Below are 15000 nucleotides of genomic sequence, written 5' to 3'. Positions count from 1 at the left end.
TCCTCTCTTTCGTAAAGCCCCTTTCACCCCATCCATCCACCTCATCCTAGGACAACCCCTCATATTCACTCCTTCCACCTCTGACTTATACACCTCTTTTACTAATCTTTCTTCACTCATTCTTTCCATGTGTCCAAACCATCCTAATAGTCTTTCATCAACCCTATCTTCCAGTTCCCTTTCCACCCCTGTTCACCTCCTCACCTCCTCATTTCTCACTCTATCATACTTCTCAGATATTTCATCTCAAACACATTCAAACTCCTCCTCTCTGCCTCTCTTATGTTCCATGTTTCTGCCCCGTACAGTGCTGTTGGCACAATCACTCCTTCATATAACCTCCTCTTAGCATCCATTCCCAGATGTCTATTTCTCATTACACTTTTTAATCCACCAAGGCATTTACTCGCTTCTCTCAATCTACATTCTACCTTCACCCCCACTCCTCCCTTTCCTACCACATTCGCACCCAAGTATCTAAAACTATCCACTTCCTCCAGTCTCTCACCCTTAATGCTCACTTCCAGCCTGCTGTCACTCTCTCCCCTTGTACATCTCATCACTTTACATTTGCCCACATTTATCTTCAGCTTCCTTCTTTCACACACCTTCTCAAACTCTATCACTAACTTCCTCAATTCATCCTCTGATCCTGCTACAAGCGCAGTGTCGTCAGCAAAAAACAACTGAATTATTTTCCACTTTTCTTCATTTTCTTTAACCATCTCCAACCCCTGACCCACTACCCTTGCATTAACCTCTCGCACCACCCCATCCATGTATAGATTGGACAGCCAGGGCAACATGACACATCCCTGACGAAGTCCCACCTTTACCTCAAACCATTCACTCTCTTCATTTCTAATCCTAACACAGGCTCTACTACTCTCGTAAAATCTCTTGACTGCTCTAAACAGCTTTCCTCTTATCCCATATATCTGCAGTACCTCCCGCAGTGCCTTCCTGTCTACCCTGTCGTAAGCCTTTTCCAAATCCATAAAAAATCCTTACCTTTTCCTATAGCTTTCTCACATATCTGTCTTACCACAAAAATCTGATCTACACAACCCCTACTTGTCCTAAACCTACACTGTTCCTCACCAATTACTCCCTGTTTCTCTCCTAATCCTCTCAATCAAGACCCTCCCATAACCCTTCCCTCTGAAACTACTACACTCACACTTGCCCCCCTTTCCCTTGTAAAGTGTAACTATACAGGCACTCCTCCAGTCCTCTGGCACTCTACCCTCTCTTAAACAAACATTAAATAACCTCACCAGCCAGTCTAACATAACTGTACCTCCTTTCTTCAGACATTCTGCATGGCATCCATCCAACCCAGGTGCCTTACATGTTCTCATCATCTTAACAGCTGCTTTCACTTCATCTTTCCCTATTTCTCCTCCATTTTCCTCACTCATTGTCATTTTCTTAGCGCTTCCCACTGCAACTACCTTTCCCTCCCTATCCTCCTTCACATTTAGCAACTCTCTAAAATACTTTGCTAACCTTCCTCTCACTGCCTTCTCTTCCATTATCATCTCTCCATCTGCACCTTTTACTTTTTCTTCTCTACCTGATTCGCCTCCTCTTCCTCTTTTAATTTCTTTCCAAAACATCTTTTTATTACTTTCAAAAAATTCTGTCATACTCTTTCCCCATTTCACATATGCTCTTCTCTTTGCTTCCTTTATCTTATGCTTAACTTCCCTTCTCACTACTTTGTACCTCTCATACAATTTCCTCGTCCTAATTTGTAGCCAATCTATGAATACCTGATTCTTTTCTTCTACACATTTCTTTGCTTCCTCATCCTAGCACTCACTACCCTTCCTTCTATTTCCTCCCGCCCTCCTTGTTCCACACACCATCTTTGCACACCCTAAGACTCCCTCCTTGAACCATCCCCATTCCTCCTCCATTCCTAGTTCTTCTCTATCCTTCACTCCCTCCCACTCCTCTCCCAGCTTCTTCTTATACTCATTTTCCTTTTCTTTCTCATTTAAACAGCTCACTCTAAGTATCTCCCTACCTTCTGCCCTTTTCCTCTTTTTCCACCTATTCTCCACTCTCAATTTACCTTCCGCCAGAAAATTATCTGATATTCTCCCACTCTCTCCCCTTAGAACATGTACATCCTTAACTCTTCCTAACATACTCCTGGTCACCACTATATATTCCATTAACGCTCTATCTGCCACCCTTCCATCCAGCACCCTCTCCCATGTGTACTTATGCTTGACTCTCTTCCTAAAAACTGTATTTGCTATCATCAACTCTCTTTCAAGACACATGTCCACCATCAATTCTCCACTACGATTTTTACCTGGAACTCCATATTTCCCAATTACTCCGTCTATTGATAGTTAATGAATGGAATAAACTTTCCAGCAGAGGCAGTGCAATGTAGTTCAGTTCGAAGCTTTAAGAATCATTTAGATAAACACCTAAGCAAGATGCTGTAATGACTATCATTTATTTTATATTATTTGTTTATTTGTTTTATTATCATTTGTCCGTTTGTTTATCGTTATTTGCTTGATTCTCATTTATTATTAGTTATATGTCAATTTATTATTATTTACTATTTACCTGTTTGTTTATTACTTAACTATACCTATGCAATTATTTGTGTATTTTATTTGTTATTTACATTATTATAGTTTTTATTCATTCATTTATTTATTTATCATTATTATGATCTTTTTTCGTATCCGACCTAGATATGGACCAAAAGGTCTCCTGTCGGCATGCTCCGCCTTTGTAATCCTTTGTAAACCTTTGAATTGCTTTAAGAAGACAGCTTACCTGGCTTGATCTAATGATTGAAGACTACTAGCACGCCACCACTTATTCAAGTTTTTGACTATTCTCTGTTCGTATTCAATATATACGTAATTACTGCCATCTTCACAGGTCTGTACCTACAACGTGCTCAGGTTTTGAGTCTCTCGCCATTGTCCTTAGATCTCTGGACACATCGGGATGTCAATACAACTATATTTACAAAAAGAAGAAGAAAATACACATACTATGCAACCTTAGAGCAAACATTTTTGTACACATAAAATTTATTGTATGATGGAAGCTATTTTGAACCTGCATGCCTTGTACAGAGTAGAGGTTTCCTTTATTGCCAAGCAGAAACCCGATTATCATTTCGTTGGCCATGCTTCATTATAGGACGTCGCTTGCCAATCCTTTAATCACCTGATTACCTCCAATGAACTAATGTTTTCGTCCTGTTATCACACTCTAAATAGACATAAACCATTTTCAACACATGTGCAAATTGTATATTATCTCACACGTGCTTATTCTACCAAAGGTACAAATATTTCTATTGATTATGATATTGTCATGTGTTTCTAACAGAATATACATATGGCCAACTCTACTATTACCATTTTAATTATTAATATCATCAGATATGTTTATACCCGCAGTATCGTGTTCATTGAGTTCGCCGGCGGCGTCCTCTCATGCGTCCTCTCGATCGCGCCTTCTGAGAACAGTAAGTAGTCACTATGTAGCATAAGAAACATCATAATTTCTTGGATGATGAATCGAAGAAAGAATCTGTGACATTGCATCCAAAACATTTGATTGATAAGGCTCATAAAATGGCTGAGAGGTCCTACCTTGACATCACTCAGGAAAGGAATAACTTTTGTAACAAAAATATTTTAGTTCTTCCTTATTAAAAAAATCCCCAGGTGATTGGGTAGGCTGTGTTTATAGCATTCCTTGTCTAACAGGAAAAGAGTTAGGTTCTAGAATTAATCAACACAGGTATAATGTGAGATCGGGTCAATTGTCCAGGGGAATTTTTGTACACGTAAGAGGCCACAACCATCCCATTGATAGGAATAACTCCAAAGAAATTGTGTCTTGCAGTTCTAAGCTGGATAGAAAAATTATTAAAACCAGTTTGATTAAACATTCTTTTGATAACATTACGAACGTAAGTTTAGGCTTATATAAACTTGATAATTTCATTGTTAAGAAAATTTTTGATTATGTAGCAGCTCACGGAGTGTTCCCGCCCTGATACGCTCCGGTGAAAAATTGTCTTTTGTAATCTCACATGTTTCTGTCTTGTCTACTACTTTTCTGTATATACATTCCTACCTATTGTCATTCTGTATTCTTTGAAAATGTCTGAATAGACAAAAACTTTCGGATCATAGTGCTTTATTTTCCGATTGGTTTTCTGTGATGTAGTTTTTTCCTTGTATTCTCGATTTTCCTGATTAGAGATTTGCCATTAACCGGGTTAATTGAAACTAAATCACTATATTCTTCCATTTTTTCTTATTTGAGCTCAACGTTTCGTCTTGATGAAGACATTTTCATAAGTAAACTGAAATAACAAAAATTACATAGTTACAGTAATGGTGACAAAAATACAAAAAATACATAAATACCGTAGAGATGATAATTGTGTGCAAGTAAAATATGAGGGATACAATATAAATGTAAATAAATATGGTGGGAAGAGATAAAGAAAGTGACAAGTCGAAAGTGCCTAAGATCAGGTCAGACAAAAGGGATCTCAGAGGTCACGGGGTAAGGGGGTTGGAGGTAACGGAGGGTTAGGCGGGTGTGGACACAGTGGGGGAGAGAGGAGGTGGAGGTGGAAGGGTGAGGAGGGGGAGACGAAGGGAGAGAGGGGGTAGAGGGAGTGAGGAGTGGAGGATTTTTGTTTCTATATAATGGGATAGTAGAGATCAAGTTGTTCTGGATGTTAATGACTGGAGCTTTGTCTCTAAAGTGAAAGGCTTCGAGTAATTGTAGTCTCCTAGGGTCATCACTCGATCCAATAATTTTGGTGGAATTGACCAATTCATTCCTTCTGAGTACAGCGTTGTGGAAGCTCTTATGATGTTCTTTGATTGCTCCCTCTTGTAGAAGTAAAGATAGGCGACGGCTGACTTTACATCTAGTAAAACCAATGTAGGTATGGAGAAGAGGCTTACAATCCTCTGAAGAACAACTATATTGGTATACCACATTAGTTCTAGATGTGAAGTCTGATCACCTAGACGAGTTGTTTGTCATGATCAGAGAGGAAGTTTTGGGATTTTTGTAGTAGATGTGAACTCTGATTTTGTTATTCTTATTTGTAGGAAGGCAATTCTTATGAATGATATATTTAATGACTTTTTCATTTTTTTTTTAATTACTATTAAAGGTGTTTCTGTAGTATATGTTGATGTAGTTATGATTCTGTGGTTCTTTGATTGTGAGATGGGATTCTAGCATATTGTTGGTAATAGTATCAAAGTCGGTGTTAGAATACCCATTGTTTGTGAGCATTTGTCTAAGGTGTTGAAGTTCACTGTGTAATGCTTGCCACGAGGAACACACTGATATGGCTCTTTTTACATATGCTCTAATGGCACCTTTCTTGTAGTTGTCAGTGCACTTGCTCTTGCCATTCATGCATTTATCCATGTTGGTGGGTTTTCCATATACACTAGTAATGAAGTTGTCAGATGTAGAATCGACCAGCACATCCAGGAAGGGGAGTAGACCGTTATTATTCATTTCAATGGTAAAAGTTAGGCCTGAAATTTCCTGAAATCGGGACCGTATATTCTCTAACAAAACAACAGAAGGGGTGCTGACGAAGATGTCATCTACGTATCTACAGTAGATAGATGGTTTTAACTCTCCGTCCTGGAAGACTGATCTTTCTACAGCAGACATGAAGGCTTCAGCGAAGAGGACACCTAACGGTGATCCCATCGATACGCCATCTTGCTGAACGTATAGATTTCCTTCTGGGCACCTGAATGGAACTTCTGTGGTGCAAATGACAAGAAATTCTTTTAAGATAGACTAAGAGATATGGGGAGGTGGGATGTCGTTATTATGATAAACATAGTAAAGAATTATATTGATTGTTCTTAATACAGGAATTTCAGTGAAAACATTTTGAGGTTTTACTAGATGTAAAGTCAGCCGTCGCCTATCTTTACATCTACAAGAGGGAGCAAAGAACATCATAAGAATTTCCACAACGCTGTACTCAGAAGGGATGAATTGATCAATTCCACCAAAATTATTGGATCGAGTGATGACCCTAGGAGACTACAATTACTCGAAGCTTTTCACATTAGAGACAAAGCTCCAGTCATTAACATCCAGAACAACTTGATCTCTACTATCCCATTATATAGAAACAAAAATCCCCCACTCCTCCCTCCCTCTACTCCCTCTCTCCCTTCGTCTCCCCCTCCTCACCCTTCCACCTCCACCTCCTCTCTCCCCTACTGTGACCACACCCGCCTAACCCTCCGCTACCTCCAACCCCCTTACCCCGTGACCTCCGAGATCCCTTTTGTCTGACCTGACCGGCTTACATATATATATCTGTCAACCCCGACTTCTCACTTTCTCTCTTTCCTTTAAATGTAAGTCTTCTTGTCACCGTATTTATTTGCATTTATATTGTATCCCTCATATTTTACTTGCACACAATTATCATCTCTACGGTATTTATGTAATTTTTGTATTTTTGTCACCATTACTGTAACTATGTAATTTTTGTTATTGCAGTTTACTTATGAAAATGTCTTCATCAAGACGAAACTTGAGCTCAAATAAGAAAAAAATGGAAGAATATAGTGATTTAGTTTCAATTCACCCGGTTAATGCCAATTCTCTAATCAGGAAAATCGAGAATACAAGAAAAAAACTAAATAACTACAACAATGTTGTCGTTTTTAGCTCCACGTGTATTACTGAGAACCTGCTCCCCTCCTTTACTGATATATATATATATATATATATTATATATATATATATATATGTATGTATATATACATATATACACATATATATACACATATACATATATATATATATATATATATATGTGTGTGTGTGTGTGTGTGTGTGTGTGTGTGTGTGTGTGTGTGTGTGTGTGTGTGTGTGTGTGTGTGTGTGTGTGTGTGTGTGTGTGTGTGTGTGTGTGTGTGTGTGTGTGTGTGTGTGTGTGTTTTCATTATTATTAAGCAGGTTATTTTCTTGCACGGGCTATAGTGTGGAAGCCCGTCCTCCTATAGGCCAGTCATGCTGGTTTATCTTGGTGGTGGATGACGTTGTAGGTTGTCAAGTTTATTCATTGTGAGGTTTCTGAGGAACCTCTGAACATGTCCTTGTGGAGTCGTCTGAGGACCCGCTCTCAGAAAGAGTGTCACTGGACACTCTAGCAGGTAGTGCCTCAGATTCGTCTCTGGGGCCTCACAGTAAGGACAGTGCTTTTCCTCCTCAGGTACCGTACGCACTATCTCCCAGGCGCATGGGTACCCTAACCTGAGTCGGAATAGCAGAACCTCATCCCCTCTCGTTAGGCGCCATCCTATTGCCAACGGTGTGTACTGCGTTGCGACCGCATACCACTTCGCTGAATCACTGCGTCGAGCTCGTACCCTGTGTTCCCGTATAACTTGCCGGCTGACGTTGGTGCGAATGCGTGCCTTTATCTCCTCCCTGCTTGGCAACACCCCGATTCCGTTCTCGAGTTGGCCTTGCGCTGCTCTTCTAGCCTCTCTGTCAGCTTCTTCATTCCCGGCGATCCCAATGTGTCCAGGGACCCAGTTGATAATTACCCTCCTGCCCTGCGCTCTGAATCGTTGAAGGAGAAGCAGTATGCTCGTGATCAGATATACATTGTCCCAGGGCTCGCGTCGAGTGACGGCCTGGATGAGAGCGATAGAATCTGTGTGCACGACGACGTCTTGGTTGTGTTCGTCCAACGCATGGCTCAAGGCCATGCCAAGTGCAACTGCATCCGCTAGCATGGAGCATCGGGTACCTATGACTCGCATCCCTCTCTTGTCTCCTTCTGTCACGAAGGCAGCTCCTGCCCTGTCATGGTCGGTCTCCACAGATCCGTCAGTGAAATATGTCACGCTCTGACGAGATGTCACTTCCGCCATGGTCCTTTCCGTCTCAGTCCGCAGTTGATGAACTAGTGTTCGGCACCCGAGCTTCATGATTGATATCTGTGCCAGCTGGGGTTCCCAATTATGGAGATGGCACGTATCCTCTCCGGTATTCATCCCGCCGTTTGAATAGGAGCACTTCAGAAAGCTTAACTCTTCTGACGCAGGCAGCCACCTGTGGGAGCCATCTTCGTTGGGGAAAGAGCAGTGGATCCTGTCTCATCGTCGTGACGAACTTTCTTCACAGCTCCGTGTCCTGGGGGAACTGAACTACCTTGGCGACAAAGGTTGCTACCAGTTGCGTCATGCGCACGTTTAGGGGTTGGAGTCGGGTCTCCAGATGCATGTTTGTGGCGCTCCCAGCATGATGCGCATGGCCTCATTCTGGAGGCATTCAAGCTTCTTCATCATGGTGGTTGACAGACTGATGTTCACCAAACATGCATAATCTATAACCGTCCTGATCGCAAACATGTAAAATATTCTAAGAACACTAAAGGTGGCACCATTCTCTCTGCTGGCCAGCGCCTTCATAACATTAACATGGGCCATTGCTCTATCAATGCAATATTTGGCCTGCTTCTTGAACGTAAGTTTGTCGTCAATCCAGATCCCCAGGTACATGTAGGAGTGAACCCATTCTAGTTCGGCCTGCTGCAGCACGAGCCTGTATCCTGGAATCCTCTCGCCAATGCGCATGGCCTTTGACTTGGCAGGAGACACCTTGAGGCCTAGGATAGCACACTGCTCCGAAACTCTGTCCAGGCACACCTGTGCCTTTCTCTGATGATCACCTCTTCCCATTACCACCAGTGCCAGATCATCCGCGCACGACAGTAACCTACAGCCTGGAGGAAGTTCCGTGCCGAGGAATTTTTTTATGAGGACGTTGAAGAGAGCTGGACTAAGTACCCCTCCCTGTGGTGTGCCGTTCTCCAAGGGGTAGTAAGGTGAGACCGCCCCCTGGAAATGTACCCTGCAAGATCTATCTTGTAGATAGCATAAAACCCACTTCAGTAGTCGTCCTTGTATTCCTCTCTCAGCCAAGGTGTGCGTAATCGCTAGAGAACTTGCAAGTTCGAAGGCCTTTTCCAAGTCAATGAAGACCACAGTTGCTGTCCCCTGACCTACATGATTGAGAAGCGTGGCAACACTGTGTGCCGTGCACAGTCCTTTCGTGTAGGCATGGATGTTCTCTTTGGTAGGTCCTAATTTCCACTGGAGTCTTCGAAGCACCATGGTCTCCATCGTTTTACCTATGCAGCTGGTAAGGGAGATAGGACGGTGCTTGTTAAGCTCACTTGGTTTGGGTATAGGGACCACCTCTGCAGTCTTCCACGAGGACGGAAGCCTCCCCAGGCACCAACTTTCATTGAATACCCTGAGGAGGGCGCGCTCCCCCTGTTCCCCCAAGTGTGCTATCATGGAATAAGCTATTCCATCGCAGCCAGGAGCGGTGTCTGAGGACTTCTTGAATGCCGATGTCAGTTCAGTGGAAGTAAACAGAGTGTCGGTGTCAGCCGGAATATGGATAGCACCCTGTACTCGGTGTTGTCGAGATGGGCGTTGCTCCTCTTGAACTCGCTGAACCTCTGCCGTAAGAGTGGTCGAGGAAGTCCGCCTTGAAAAGTCTTGAGCTAGTCTGTCTGCTTCAGTCTGGGGATCAGGATGAGTCTTCCGAGGCGGAGCTCTTCTGGTCGCAGTCCTAAGTTTCATCCAGAGTTCCCCGAGAGTGGTATACGCCCCAAAGCTGGCACACCATTCCAGCCACTTTTGCTCCCTGACCTTGGTGGCTGTCTCCTTGGCCGCGGTAACCGCTGCCCTCAGATTGGCAAGGTTTGCCGGTGTTCTATTTCGCCGAAAGTTCTTCCGGAACATATTGACCCTGTGGTTAGCTACCCTGATGTCCTCACAGTAGTACCAATAGTTCTTCCGAGTCCTTCTACTTTGACCCCTTGGAATAGCTTCAGAGGCTGCAGAGGTGATGGCTTCTACAAGGTCCCTCTCAAGATCTTCTAGTGGTACTGGTGCACTGTCATACGTCGTCTCCCATTCCGCCATGCAAGCCCGGAAACGATTCCACTGGGCTTTGCGTCGTGGAGGAGGACGAGGTCCAAACGGGAGCTGGATCGAATCCAGGATTGTAATCACTCCAAAGTGGTCACTGGTGACAGTGTCATCTACTCTCCATGACAACCGTGGCGCTAGGGTGGCACTGGCAAAGGTAAGGTCTAACCTGCCACCCTGGATGTGAGTGGGATCTTCATTGTTGAGCAGCAGAACTTCAGGACAGTCAGAGAGTACCTCATGGATGTGCCTGCCCGTCTGGTTCGTAGCTCTTGCTGAGTGAAGTATGCCATGATGAGCGTTGAAATCGCCCGCCACGATATGATTTTCATTTTCAGCCACGATAAATAATTTAGCAATGTCAAGACTTCTGTATGCAGCAGACCTATAGACGTTGTAAACACTTAAGGACCCCTCAGGCAGCTCGAGCTTCACTGCAACAACTTCCATTCCTTCCCCCACAGGAAATCGGGTCTGCGATTCTCTCACAGGGTATGGACGCGTGAGCCAGAGTTATGAGGCCCCTGCAGTTGTCTTCCCAGGGAAGTACAAATGCATGATAGCCCGCAACCCTGAGCTCCATGTCACGCACCAATGTTTCCTGCAGTAGTACAACATGCACGTTCATGCTGTTAATCGTCGCTAGTAGATTCGCAGCATGGGGAAGGTAGCCATTCATGTTCCACTGAAGAATCCGTAGAGGTCTTGAGTTGGAGATAACTGGTGGTATATCACTCATGATCTATATTAATATCCTCCTGGTCGGAAACGGTAAAGGTCAGGCTGGACTGGCTGGATTGGTCATCATCGCTCTCCCCTTCTGAAGGGGATGCAGGTGCTGTGTTGATGGTAGGGCTGAAAGTGTTGCAGATGGACTTAAAACCAAAGCTGAACTGAGGCCCACTTTCGCATTTGGTAAAGTTTCCTCCCTTCGCCTGCTATGATCTGGTGACGCGTCTATAAGTCATAGCCTTATGAGGGCTACTTAGTGGGGCAGCAGTTGAAGGAGTGGCTGGTGCAGTAGATGGAACTGCAGCTGGTGCGGTAGTTGGAACAGTGGCTGGAACATTATCCGGAGCACTAGGCCCTTTGGGGACAGCTTTCTCTTCAGGAGTTCCATGTGCTGCTTCAGTAATTTTTAGTGAACCCTCAGCTACGGTGGTGTTGAGTGGGGCCTCGGTTACAGTTGCGGGAAGTGGAGTTTCAGCTTCCAAGGCACTAGTGTTGTGTGGTGCTTCAGAGGTGTTGATCGGTGTCGCAGGAGCGTTCAATGAAGCTTCAGGAACTTCGGTGGTCTCGCTGTTTGAATCGGCACTTGCAGAGCCTTTTCTGATGTTAATCATGTTTTCAACCATCTCGTTAAGAAACTCTGTAGCCTCCCTGATGCCAGCTTCCTGTTGTCCCAGACGTCTGGCCAGGCCTACTGCAACAACCGTGACAAATCCGGCCAGCTCCTCTTTGTTAAACTCCAGTTTCTTGTTTTTCGGTATTTGTTTTGTCTTGGCGGTGGTCCTCTTCTGTGTGGATGTCGGTGTCAAAGTCGGGAAGTCTTCCTTAGATAATTCAAGTGGAGGAGGCCGAGGTCTACTCCTGCTACGGCTATCCCTCCTGCGTCGCCAAGCTGAGTGTACGGGTTTAGGAGCGGGAATGAAGTCCTCGCGCTGCTCCCATACGGCTCTTTGCTTCTGGGACTCCTTTCTCCTAACTGCACACGAGACACTCCATGCATGGTGATCCTTCGCACAATTAGGGCACTTGGCTCTCGTCTCCACTTTATTCTTGTGCAATTTAAGACAAGTTTCTGTTTCATGCTGCTCACTACAGATGGCGCATCTTGGCGTTGGCGCATGACACTCCCACTGGTAGTGGCCATACTTCTGGCATCTGTAGCAGCTGAGTGGATCTGGAACGTACGTTCGTAAGGCGTAAGTACCAAGGATATCCAGGTCGAGATGCGTCGGTACGTCTCCCCTAATTGTCACGAGAACCTGCCTAGAATTTTCTTTCCTCCATAGAAATTGCTTGGCCTCTTCAACCTTAGGATTATTCCGTATCCTTGCGACAGAGTAATCCAAAGGGTAACCTAACAAGACCATCTTAGTTAGTTTACCCCTCGGCTCTATAGGCTCCATTGAAAAAGTCTTCCCTCCAATGGTGGTGAGACTTTCCAGGCAGGCAGCAATTTCACAATTCGGCGGAATGACTAACAGATCCCCCGAAGCAAGTGGTTTGAGTTTGAGACCCCAGTTAGAGTGATCCTTCTCCAGTGCCATGACAAGGTCGAAAGCTGAGCCATGGTTGGGCTGCACCTTATCTACCTTAAAGTTCTTCACCTCAGTTTGTGTTGGCCTCTCTGTGATGTCAACAGTCGCTCCGCTTATATTGGAGCACCGTGGCTGTGTCCCATCATCAGGCTTCTTTCTTCCTTTCTTTTTCCTCTTCTGCACCAGCTTAAACCCGTCATCGTCCACGGAGAGTGAACGATTTCCCGACAGGTCGCTCTCAGTGGAGGGAGGCGAGCAGATCATTTCCAAGGCGTACGTGATTTCGGCAACTGCAGGCCATCCAGTTTCAGAAGCACTTGAGCGGTTTCCTTGGTAGGAAGAGCCACGACACGAACAAAGCTCAACGGTGATACGGGGGTTAGTAATGCTGTGGGTCCTGAGTCGCGCAAGGTAACGAGTGGGATGAGGTTTTATACTGCGAGGCCCTAAGCCGGTTTCGCACAAGAGGCGAGAGACCGGATGGATTCCCTTCCCCCACCAGCCGCACCAGCAAGTTTTAAGACCGCATGGGCTATGCCAAGGCACGACTGGGGAGTTGAATGAAGGCATACACCGTCAGAGCGAGATCCAAGAGAGATGGATTGGCTCGGGTAACGGCTTATTCAAGTGAGTGTGTGAGTGTGAAGCCTGAAGGTTGGTGATTAGCGGACGCTTATTGTAGCGAGGGACGTGTGTGTGTGTGTGTGTGTGTGTGTGTGTGTGTGTGTGTGTGTGTGTGTGTGTGTGTGTGTGTGTGTGTGTGTGTGTGTGTGTGTGTGTGTGTGTGTGTGTGCGCGCGTGCGGTGCGTGCGTGCGTGCGTGTGTGTGTGTGTGTGTGTGTGTGTGTGTGTGTGTGTGTGTGTGTGTGTGTGTGTGTGTGTGTGTGTGTGTGTGTGTGTGTGTGTGTGTGTGTGTGTGTGTGTGTTAAATCATTCGTATCAATTAGATCTTACAAATAATCTTTCCGGTTGTCGCTCGGAATCGTTCCAACTCTACTGTTCACTACGGGTGGGATCGGGTTCTGTGTAGAAATAAAAGTATAACGGCATTGAGCAATCTACCTTGACTATAACTTAAATGTCAGGTTGCGAGCTCTTTTGAACTCTTAGTAGTATTATCGGTAAAGGCATTGGCTGGCAATACGACGGTCTCTAATTCGATCCCAAACGACAGTCGGAATGACATATGTATATATATATATATATATATATATATATATATATATATATATATATATATATATATATATATATATATATATATAATGACCTCCGCCACCTATTGCCCCCTGAATTCGTATGTTTTCTTATGCCCCTCAGCCGGACTGCAGTTCAAGTACTTCACAGAACACAGCTATCCACAGGCCGACGGCCCTCGCCGCCTCTTCCGCCTCCTCTCCACAAACCATCCAGACGAGGGGATATGCTGCTCCTAGTGAGCAGGAGGGAGAGCTGGCTCCATCAGCTCGGCATAACTCCTGGTCCTCCTGCGACGACAGGGGTTGCCGGTTTTGTATGCCTAACAATGGCGCCAGTGCCGTTAGAGGGCTGTCGCCTGCAGGAGGTATTGGAGGAAGTGTTGAAATTGGAGCTGGAAAAGATCGTGAGAGAAGTGGCTTGAAACCCGATGTGGGGGCGAACGGACATGATTGCCGTTGTGAATTTCGCTTTCTACAGCAAAGGTTGATGCGGCAGTTGGTCCCTGAAGAAGAAGTTATTTTTGGAAACATAGCGGTAAGTTAATCAAGGCATTCAGCTGTTCGATTTTAGTTTTGGGTAAAACTACACAAGTTATGAAGAATATAGGGAGAAGCCTTTCCTTAGTAGTAGACTCCATGTAGTTGGCAACACGCACAAATGCATACATGCACACACACACACACACACACACACACACACACACACACACACACACACACACACACACACACACACACACACGGCTCGGTGGCGGATTGGTAAGGCACTGGCCTCACAAGCCGGAGAACCGGGGTTCGATTCCCCGGCCGGGCGGAGATAAGTTGGGTTTGTCTCCTATCACGTGTAGCCCCTGTTCACCTAGCAGTGAGTAGGTACGGGATGTTAGTCAAGGAGTTGTGACCTTGCTGTCCCGGTGTGTGGTGTGTGAATGGTCTCAGACCTACCCAGAGATCGGCAAATAATGAGCTCTGAGCTCACTGCCGTAGGGTGGTGTCTGGCTGTCTCGAACAGAGGCTGCAGCAGATCCGAGGTGAATACACACACACACACACACACACACACACACACACACACACACACACAAACAAACAAACAAACAAACAAACACACATCATTCTCATATTTGTTGTCCCTGCAGTTTTAACACTTATATTCCAGGTGCGTCCCCTGAGTCCCACCGACGTCCGAGAGACTGAGACAATGCGTGGAGATAGGACGCCCTCGGATATGTCACTGACGACCGTCACGCCGATGTCGACCCTCCGTAGGTCTTCTGACGAGGGTCCTTCGGCATCAGTTTTCCGGATAGGGCAACCGAACCACCCATCCCCACCCGTCGCTACCATGCCTCCAGCCAAACAGCGCCTCTTCGCTCTCAGTTCTACAACCACCGATTTCAGCAACGAAGACCAGATTGATCGGGTCTTCGACGACGACCCGACCACATGTAGTGACACAGAAGCCTCCTTCTTCATCCCCACTAGGAGTCCCATCCGCGATCCCTGTTTCGGGAAG

The 15000-nt window shown here is 45.2% G+C and overlaps 1 protein-coding gene across 1 annotated transcript in view; it reads left to right on the top strand.

The window, feature by feature from the left end:
- LOC143018751 (uncharacterized) overlaps positions 1–15000 on the top strand; it is a 593788-nt gene that overhangs the window by 575292 nt on the left and 3496 nt on the right. Inside the window, exons 18-20 of the mRNA XM_076174349.1 lie at positions 3447–3514; positions 13606–14019; positions 14644–15000. The exon at positions 14644–15000 is cut by the window's right edge and continues 3496 nt beyond it. Coding sequence (XP_076030464.1) covers positions 3447–3514; positions 13606–14019; positions 14644–15000 — 839 coding nt within the window. The remainder of the gene's footprint in view (positions 1–3446; positions 3515–13605; positions 14020–14643) is intronic.

This window comes from Oratosquilla oratoria, chromosome 1, assembly GCF_046742065.1.
Source record: "Oratosquilla oratoria isolate Oo_2021 chromosome 1, ASM4674206v1, whole genome shotgun sequence".
Classification (NCBI taxonomy): domain Eukaryota; kingdom Metazoa; phylum Arthropoda; class Malacostraca; order Stomatopoda; family Squillidae; genus Oratosquilla; species Oratosquilla oratoria.
Note: the sequence above shows the minus strand (reverse complement) of the source record. Positions and strands in the feature narration are given on the sequence as shown.